This window comes from Austrofundulus limnaeus, unplaced genomic scaffold (assembly GCF_001266775.1).
Source record: "Austrofundulus limnaeus strain Quisiro unplaced genomic scaffold, Austrofundulus_limnaeus-1.0 Scaffold48, whole genome shotgun sequence".
Lineage (NCBI taxonomy): Eukaryota > Metazoa > Chordata > Actinopteri > Cyprinodontiformes > Rivulidae > Austrofundulus > Austrofundulus limnaeus.
In genome coordinates this window covers 1,075,067-1,083,831 of record NW_013952450.1, presented here as the reverse complement: position 1 = coordinate 1,083,831, position 8,765 = coordinate 1,075,067, and the positions used below count along the sequence as shown (strand labels likewise).

At 38.7% G+C, this 8,765-nt stretch overlaps 1 protein-coding gene across 1 annotated transcript in view; it reads left to right on the top strand.

The window, feature by feature from the left end:
• The window catches only part of rhbdl1 (rhomboid, veinlet-like 1 (Drosophila)), a gene marked incomplete in the record, with an annotated part of 71,129 nt that overhangs the window by 28,004 nt on the left and 34,360 nt on the right, over positions 1-8,765 (top strand). The window contains 3 exon segments of the mRNA XM_014008173.1: positions 5,107-5,331; positions 6,020-6,168; positions 6,278-6,390. Coding sequence (XP_013863627.1) covers positions 5,107-5,331; positions 6,020-6,168; positions 6,278-6,390 — 487 coding nt within the window.

The following is an 8,765-nucleotide window of genomic DNA, read 5'->3' as shown; positions in this document are numbered from 1 at the left end:
CACACACACACACACACACACACACACACACACACACCTCCAAACGATGTCATATTCTTCAGCACTTTTCTCTGTCGCTCCAGTCTGGAAGCTTTCTCCAGTTCTGGCTGCTCATGCGTGCCTTATTGTGTGTTCGCCGTCTCGCTCCTGTCGTCACTTCAAAAGGCTGCTAATGCTCACTTTAGAGGYGGCGGGCCTGCATGTCGGAGAAGGTGAAGCAGAGTGACAGCTATGCTAAGCCGTGTCTTCAGGGAACAAATCCTCACAGGGGCTGGGAGGGAGGGCTGCGACGAGACGAGGCGGCAGGTGTTGTCAACAAGCGCAGCGCAGTTTGAAGACACTCAAAAATAAAAATGAAAATTTATTTTTTGCTTCTTTTAAGGGGGATTCAGTCATGTTGAGATGCTAAGATTAAGACAAGTTTGCACCTTCGTTGCCTGCGGGTGGCCTCCAGGATTCGTGAGCTCGTGTAAGCAAGGCAATCACCCCTTTTAATTCTCCCTCCACTTTCCCCGCTACATTTCTTTTGCTTTCACTCCCTGCCTCAAGTGAAGCATAATTGCATTTTCCAGGACTGATTTCCATACTAAATGTGCAGCCCTTCATGTGTGGCAGAGCCAGCAGCCCAGCTCCACATCGTTCTGGTTATCACAGTGCAACAAGGCCTTACACCCCTCACTCTGCAAGCACCAGGCTCAAAATCACCCCTAGTTCAGACTCGTTACCACTTCCTGTTCTACTGACTCCGAAAAGAGAATGCCAAGTTTAAAAAAAAAAAAAAAAAAAACAATTTCAATGCTGTTTTTGCCTTTGTGTTTATATATTAGCAAAATATCTCATGAACCACGGGACAGATTTTGATAAAATTTTCAGAAAGTAATCACTGTATGTGCATCGTCATTAACTTTTAGGCTCTGTCTCAGTTCAGGGGCTGTGTCCTCGGTAGTGCGCATTTGTAAATTGGTTATGTCTCTGCACCAYGCCGTAGGCTGTCCCATTTCCTTGGCTCTTTCTCATGCAGCCTTCAAAACCCAGAAAGCAAAGCCTGCGTCCAACAGTCCTTCACTGACCATATCCTTGAATACATTGCACCATGATCAAACTTTATAGGGAAAAAATAAGAATTTGGCACGTCATCACGGACTGAAGTATTCATTTTTTAGCAACTTAGCTAATGAAATTTATGCTGTGATGTGATGGTAAATAATCAAGTACTGGAGCTTTACTTTACTTTTTCCCATTTTTTTTATTATACAAATTGAACAGGTTTAATACTATACACATTTTGGGGAGACCATTATATAACAACGAGCACAAACAATGAACATGAAAAGTGAAAGCCACATGCGTAAAATTAAACAAAATACATATATAAAACATTTAAATAGCATTTGGATATTAAGGCCCCTTTTACAGCACGCAATTCAGCCAATCAGATTCATGACAATGGCCATCGTTCCCTCTGAAACCGAAGGTTTCTGAATCCTGATCTCAGAGTGGAGATTATTGGGAGCACCCCATCAGGGTTGCCAAATAAAAACAAAATATTGCTTTTTCCCCCTTGTTTTCTGTGCACATTTTCACCAAAAACAACACATCTTACAACACCCTGAGCACATGTGACAGTTTGGGTCAAAATACAATCATTTTAAAGAGACAGTACAAAAGTTTAACATGTCCAATCTGGCAACCCTGTCTATAATACTACTGCAGTGGATCCATGTAAACATAATTTTTTTAAGYTTAATTATAACCCTAACCCAATAAACATTGAAAAAACACTGTTTCCATAAAAAAGTAGTGTAAATAGGGCCTAAAAGAAAGTTTCACAATATATTACAAAGTCATAGTGCTGATACTGGAGTTAAACCCTATTATTAATCTCTTCTCTGTATTTACATATAACATTTTTTAAAAGTACATACGATTTTGGGAAGTTATGCCTCCTGTAAAAAGACATGCAAAGCCATTTTAAGTTTTAGGCATTTAAGGGAGATGTGATGTAAAATGTAACACCAAGATAACAGGGTAGTGTCTGTAGTCACATAAGTCATCTAAAGACCAGACCGTCTCATCTACCAGCCTACCTGGACTTCGAAGGATGTGGCCTCCATAAGTCGCGGTCTACATGGGCTGCAACCCTTGCATTCAGACATAACAGTTCAGTTAACCAAATTCAAGATGGCAGCCACAACAAACTGACCTTTTGAACAGAAAAGTGGCTATAACTCGGTGCAGATATTTAGCTAAAATTAATCGTGGTGTTAGCTGAGAGTCATTCCCAACAGTGTTGCTTGAGACCATCTCTGTCGTTTTTCAACATTAGATGAGTTTAGCCAAAACATGAAAGGCGTCGAGGGATTTTCACGTCTTCGTAGAATGTTAGTTCTTTACTTTTATGCTGCTTCATTTTTTTTAATTAACAACTTTTTTTATCCTCAAGTATGTTTGGCTCATTAGCTTTTACAGATACTGACCCACTATTCCTTCCACTCTACCCCCTGCTGCGCGTCTACAAGCAGCAGGACCTGGCTAATGAATTAGAAATGGGGTGCTTTAAAGTGGGGGTGTAGGGGGAGGAGGTTCTTCCTATGGGGTCTCCTGGAGAGGTTTCACTGCACGTCACGTGGAGCCGCTAAGGTTGTCAGATCTGCTGGTGTGTCTGCTGTTCCCTCTCTGCTTTTTTCCTGAAAATGCATTTCCACAGTTTAAAATTAAAGCTTTGTCAGTGTGCCGTGTTGTTGAAGCTACATCTGGTGTTGCCTTTTCAGGTTACATCTTACCTGTGATTAATGCACACTCTGTGAAAATGCAGATCCTTAAGGACCCCTGCTGTTCTGACAGTATTCTCAAAGTTGACTCCCAGAGAGTGAGAGAGGGGGRAAAAAAAGGAAAAAAAAGACAGCGTTGTGTTTATCCTGACAGTTTCTGCCTCGGCTGTCAAACTAGAAGCATTTAGGTCATTTTCAGTGCTGGTCCTGCTGACCTGCAGGCTGCTGCAGTCCTCCTGCTCAYACCTGAACGCTGCTATCATACCAAAACAACACAACCACACAGAAARCGTCCTTTTAAGAAAGATTTGCAGAAATAGTTCAGCAGAGAGGAAGTTTTTAGTTGGTGYCACCTTTTTACATGAGTAATCCTAAATGTGTTTCATTAACTTATTCATGGCAGTGTCGCATGTTTAAACACACAACAGGCCTTTGACATTTAATTCGGTGGTCTATTCAGGAAACACTGTTTTACTTTAACAAGAATAAGATCTCAAACTGCCTATCGCATCGAAACGCTCTGACGTTTCCACAAAACTGCGCCGAGGCTTCAGTCCCCGCGTCAGCATCTTTCTTTTATCTCTCCGTCACACAGATGGGACTGGAAAAGGCTGTCAAAGTGCTGAATAGAAGAAATTTTGAGCTGCTTTAATTTGCTGATTAATCATTTGGTTTTACAGACTTTACTCTGTAGCTTTGTGATAAGTTCACAAATTAAACAGAACAAATWCTTGAAGCATGAAAATAACACGTTGGATTCAAAAAAAGGAAATTACTTGGATGTAATGAAAGTAAGAAATGTGTAAAGCTTAATTTAGCATAATGTTTATAAAGAAAAAGTATTAATACAGGGTTTGGGTTGAGATATTTGATAGATCGATCACTTGATTGATCCTTGCTCTTCTTGACTCAGTTCTTTGCAAATGTTCGCTCATCTTTACGTTAAAATGATAACTTTATATGAGAACAAGCTTTTGTTTTTCCAGGTAATAATCATACATTTTGTTGATGCTGACTGATTTAAGGCACCATCCAGCCTGTTCAAAGCCAACCTCTCTCATGGTATGGGGGTACATTAGTGCCAATTGCATGGGCTGTTTACACATCTGGAAAGACATCATCAATATACGTATACAGGTTTTAGAACAATATTTGCTGTCATTCAGGCAATGATTTTTTTTTCAGGGAAGGCTCAGCGTATTTCAGTATACATGTACATATATACACAGTATATACACTTTACAGTATACATGTATTTCAAGACAATAATAAGCCACAAACTGAATCGATTACAAAATGACCTCTCACCAACTGGAGACATTTGACATATCATGAAACTAAACAAATAAATAAATAATCTAGCAAATAAGACTTAGGATTGTTGAACAGCTGGAATCCTTCATCAGACAAGAATGGAACAACATTCTCCTCCAAAAACTCCAAGTAGTGCTCTCCTCAGTCCTTAAATATTTAAAGAGTGTTGTTTRAAAAAAGAGGGGATGTTTCACAGAGCGAAACATGGACCTATCCCCACACTTTTAGCTGTGTAGCTGCCCTAAAGTTTACAATTTCACTTTTTTTCCACCCACAAAAATGGTACAATGTCATAGTTTAAAACATTTGACGTTCACTGCGTTTCATTGTAAAATACTGATTGTGATCTGTTTTTATTGACATTTTATTCAACCCAACTTTTTCTGCAGAGTGAGGGTGGGACAGGAAAACATAAACTGTGAATTTTGGTCCTAATTTGGTGTACTGCTCTAAGTGTTTATTGTTGACATTTTGAAAAAAAAATTAAGCCGTATATAACTTGAAAGCTTGCATTGAATATCTGATGTTTCATCTTGTGATTTTGCCAGATTTTACTTGCACTACACTCCAATTGTCCATCTAACCAAGTCTTACAATCTTATATCCAGGCAAAAAGTATTTTTGATCTTGTCTTGAAACTAATATACTAAGCAAGAGCAGAATGTGTTTGATTATCAATCTTGTTAGTCTTGTCCTTATTTCAAGAAATCTTACCAAGTGCAATTGTCTTATTCCATGGCTGCTTTTTGCACCTAATTTGAGAAGATTTAGACTTAAATCAAGTGAAATAATCTGCCAATGGAATCTGACAATTGTATTTGATAAGACTCTTTGAAATAAGGGAAGTTTCCAGGCTAATAAAATTAATAATCAAACACATTTTGCTCTTGCTTACTGAATCAGTCTCAAAACAAGATCAAAATTACTTTTTGGCCGGATATAAGAGATTAAGACTTGGTTAGATGGACAATTTTTGCAGCTCAAACTCCCCTTTCAAATTTGACCTTCCTTTCTCTCTCAGATGAGCAGCAAACGCTCCAGCAGCTTTCGACGTGCCATCGCCAACGGCCGCCGAACGCTGCAGAGGGAGATCCTGCTGGACGAGACGGGGCTCGGGCTCTACAAACGTTTCGTCCGCTACGTGGCCTACGAGATCCTGCCTTGTGAGACGGACCGGCGCTGGTACTTCCACCAGAACCGCCTGTGTCCTCCGCCGGTCTTCATTGCCGTCGTCACCATCGTCCAGGTCAGGGGTCCCGTCCTCATCAGCTCTTCTTCGTTTGCAGTGCTTAAAATTCTGGTATAAACTTGAACGTCTTCATCGCTCAGCGCTACACGCAGCTAAAACTGACTGTTTCGTTTGTTCAGCTSTTTAGAAAACATCCTTTGTAAAGCTTTCCTGCCTTTGATCGCACGTTTTCACTGTGAGCTTAATATGAGCTGGGAGCTGGGGATCTTAACGCTTGTAAAGCTGAGACCCACAGTGAGTCTGTAAGGATTTTGGAGAAATTTACCAACAGCTTCGTAAAGAAGAAGAAAAAAAAGTTTCCTCATTTCCCTTAAAATGTTTCTAATTCCYGGAGAAAAGGAAGCCAAGCTGTCTTGGAATGGCTCTGAGACAATGAGAATTCAATAATAACAGCTCACGTTTGTTTTAATTTGCAGAGACAATGAGCCATTAGTCTATGAGAAGAAATTAATGGAACTGAACCAGATGTGTCTTTATTCTGCGGGCAGTAATTATTTTCACAAGACTAATCAGCATCAGCTAAGGAATATTAAAAAAGAGAAAAATATCACGTGTTTTTCATGAAGYTCATTGAGTTTTGTTTTGCAGGATTTCTACTTTTTTCCCCTTAAATCAGCACTGCAGAGAGTGGATTTAATGAGCTTTAGAGCTGTCAATACCTCCCGTGTGTGTGTCTGTGTTGCAGATTATTGTGTTCATGTGTTACGGCATCATGCTCAATAAGTGGGTCCTGCAGACCTACCAGCCGGATTTCATGAAGAGCCCGCTGGTCTACCACCCCGGTCATCGAGCACAAGTCTGGCGCTTCTTCAGCTACATGTTCATGCATGTTGGGTACGTTCCTCACCTCCATGGACTTAATCTTATAATTGGACCAGTTTGTTAACCGTTTAATTGAARTGAGTTGCAGTCAAACTTGGTTTGTTTTCTGCGCTCTCTACAGTTTAGAGCAGTTGGGGTTTAATGCTTTACTGCAGCTGATGATCGGTGTTCCTCTGGAGATGGTCCACGGCATCTTACGGATAAGTTTGCTCTACATGGCAGGAGTTCTGGCTGGTGAGTCCACTTTTGTTTTGTGCTCGATAGGACAAATTCACAGACAGAAAAGGGAGCACATATGTTGATTTAAAAGCCAGAAAATCATCAAATTTGTGAAAAAAAAATTCTGTTCCGCCCATTTTTGTTGTTGTTCCTCCTTCATAAAAAGAATGCCACATATGCACKTTAATGAGCTGAAGAAATTCTGAAAAAATACAACATTAGTAATGATATAAATAGCTACAGTTTTGAAGTTTTAATAATAAAGCACACCCCTTTTGACACTTGAAGTAAGACACATATGAGCAAAATGTGGCCTGCGGGCCAGCAGCGGTCCTTGGATTATCTCTATCTGGTCTTCAGCCAAAGTGAAATCAAAATATTATGAAATAAATCAATAAAAAACACATTTTTATTTTTGGATTTAGATTAAAACAAAGCTTTCGCCTAATACTAATATTTGTTTTAACTTGTTTCCAGTAATAAAAACRACATTTTAGATTAAAATAGACCTGAACTGCTCTTTGCTAAGTAATTAGGATCACACTGGATTTACTGGCAAGACCAGACTAACTTATCAGGAGGCAAATATGCTGCTGACTTCATCTGTTCACAGCAMGTATATCTGATATGTCTTTAAAATATTGCAGTGTTCTGATCAAAAAAGCTATCAATGCTATGTACTTGTGATTTTTGACAGAAAACGAAAGATTTATTATTAGTTACTGTTGTTTTCAAAATGTGCAAACTAAATAATCAGCTGGAAAAATTAGCTTTTTGGTGAAATACAAGCAAAACAAGGCCAAACTTTCTCTGGCTGTTTATTTTTAAAAGGTGGATGACAGATGGGGATACAGTACTAGACTTGTGTTTCAGTTCAATATGAAGTCTTCTGATTTTTTTTAATGAGTCAAAATGTGTCAGAATCAGTGATTTTCTGATGTTTATTCAGTTCCTGAATTTCCACTTTTTTTTCTTTCCTCAGTCAGTTTTCTGTTCCMTCTCTCAGCCACGCCCACCTCACCTGTTTGTCACAGCTGCTCTAATTAGCCTCATTCCACCTATTCTGTCGGTTTTCGTTTACTCACCTTTTTTTTTATCATATATCAATAACAGGCTAGTGATGAACWGTGTGTTGTAGACAATCTTGTGGTAAATTGTTTTGAAGTTTTAAATGAACCTTTTTGTGATTAAAAACCAATCATTTACCTTTAGGTCAGTATGCACACTGCAGGTCACATTTTTACATTAGTCTTTTCTCATTTTAGTTCAATACTTTGCATTTATCAGCGARTCTGATAGATGTGATACTTTTTAATAATTCAATATTTATTTTCTTTTAAACAATAATCTGAGCAGAAAGCGCTGCTTATTCTGTTGGACTGTGTTCACAAGGGCTTTTTGTTTGTTTGTATTGCCAGACTGCAGCAAATCTGTAGTGACCTACTTTATTTTATTTTATTTATTTATTTATTTATTTTGGGTTATATTGTTTACACAGACTCTGCCTGAAAAGTGTTTTGCTTTGGGGATTATCATTTGTTCAGTTTCAGGTGTTTCGTTGTGTTTAATCTTTCCTGTAAACAACAAAAATCCAATTTAAAATGCAAAATATGCCAAAATGAATACAGCCGAGTTGAGCTGAAGACAGTTTTAACCTCATCGACACCAGCTAGTCGTTCAATTTTAAATTCAATTTGGGCTCAAATTGATTTTTTTTTTTCTTTATGGCATGAAAAACTGAATTCTAAATATGAAAACCAGATAAAACTCCTCTTTTTCTGCCTGTTTTTCTCCGCACAAACTGAAACGTAGTTTAAGCTGCTCCACTTTTCCACACACTTGCCTGAGCACACACTGTTAGGACTCATGAATTATTGGAGCTTTGATTCATTTTCAGCGTTAATGGCAGAGAGAAGGAAAACCAGTAGATGAGAATATGTGAACGTGTTGCAGAGTTTCTCTCTGCAGAGTTAGCCTTGAACTCTGTTTGGAGATTTAGGCTGCAGCGGAAAAATGATGAAGGACAGCATACATGTTAGAAAACTCAGATTGTTGTCACTTTAATTTAATTTAGCAGTGACCACGTGTTGAGTTTCACTTCTTCTTATTGTGTTTCATGATAGCACACAAAGAACTACAGTATAATTAAGTATTGTCAAGAAGTTGCTTTGTACCAAATATACATTTTAAAGGGGCAATATCATGTAAAATCAACTTTTTTTAGTTTTATATCATGTTATAATGTTATACTCTCATAAAAAAACATGTCCAAAGCCTTGCTTTGACTCATTCATGCATGTTTGAAAAATCCTGCTGCGCTTTAGGMAGCCATGCTGAGGAGCAAAACGACAGGTGGGGACCAGAAACGCCCCTGGGACGTGTCTTTAAGA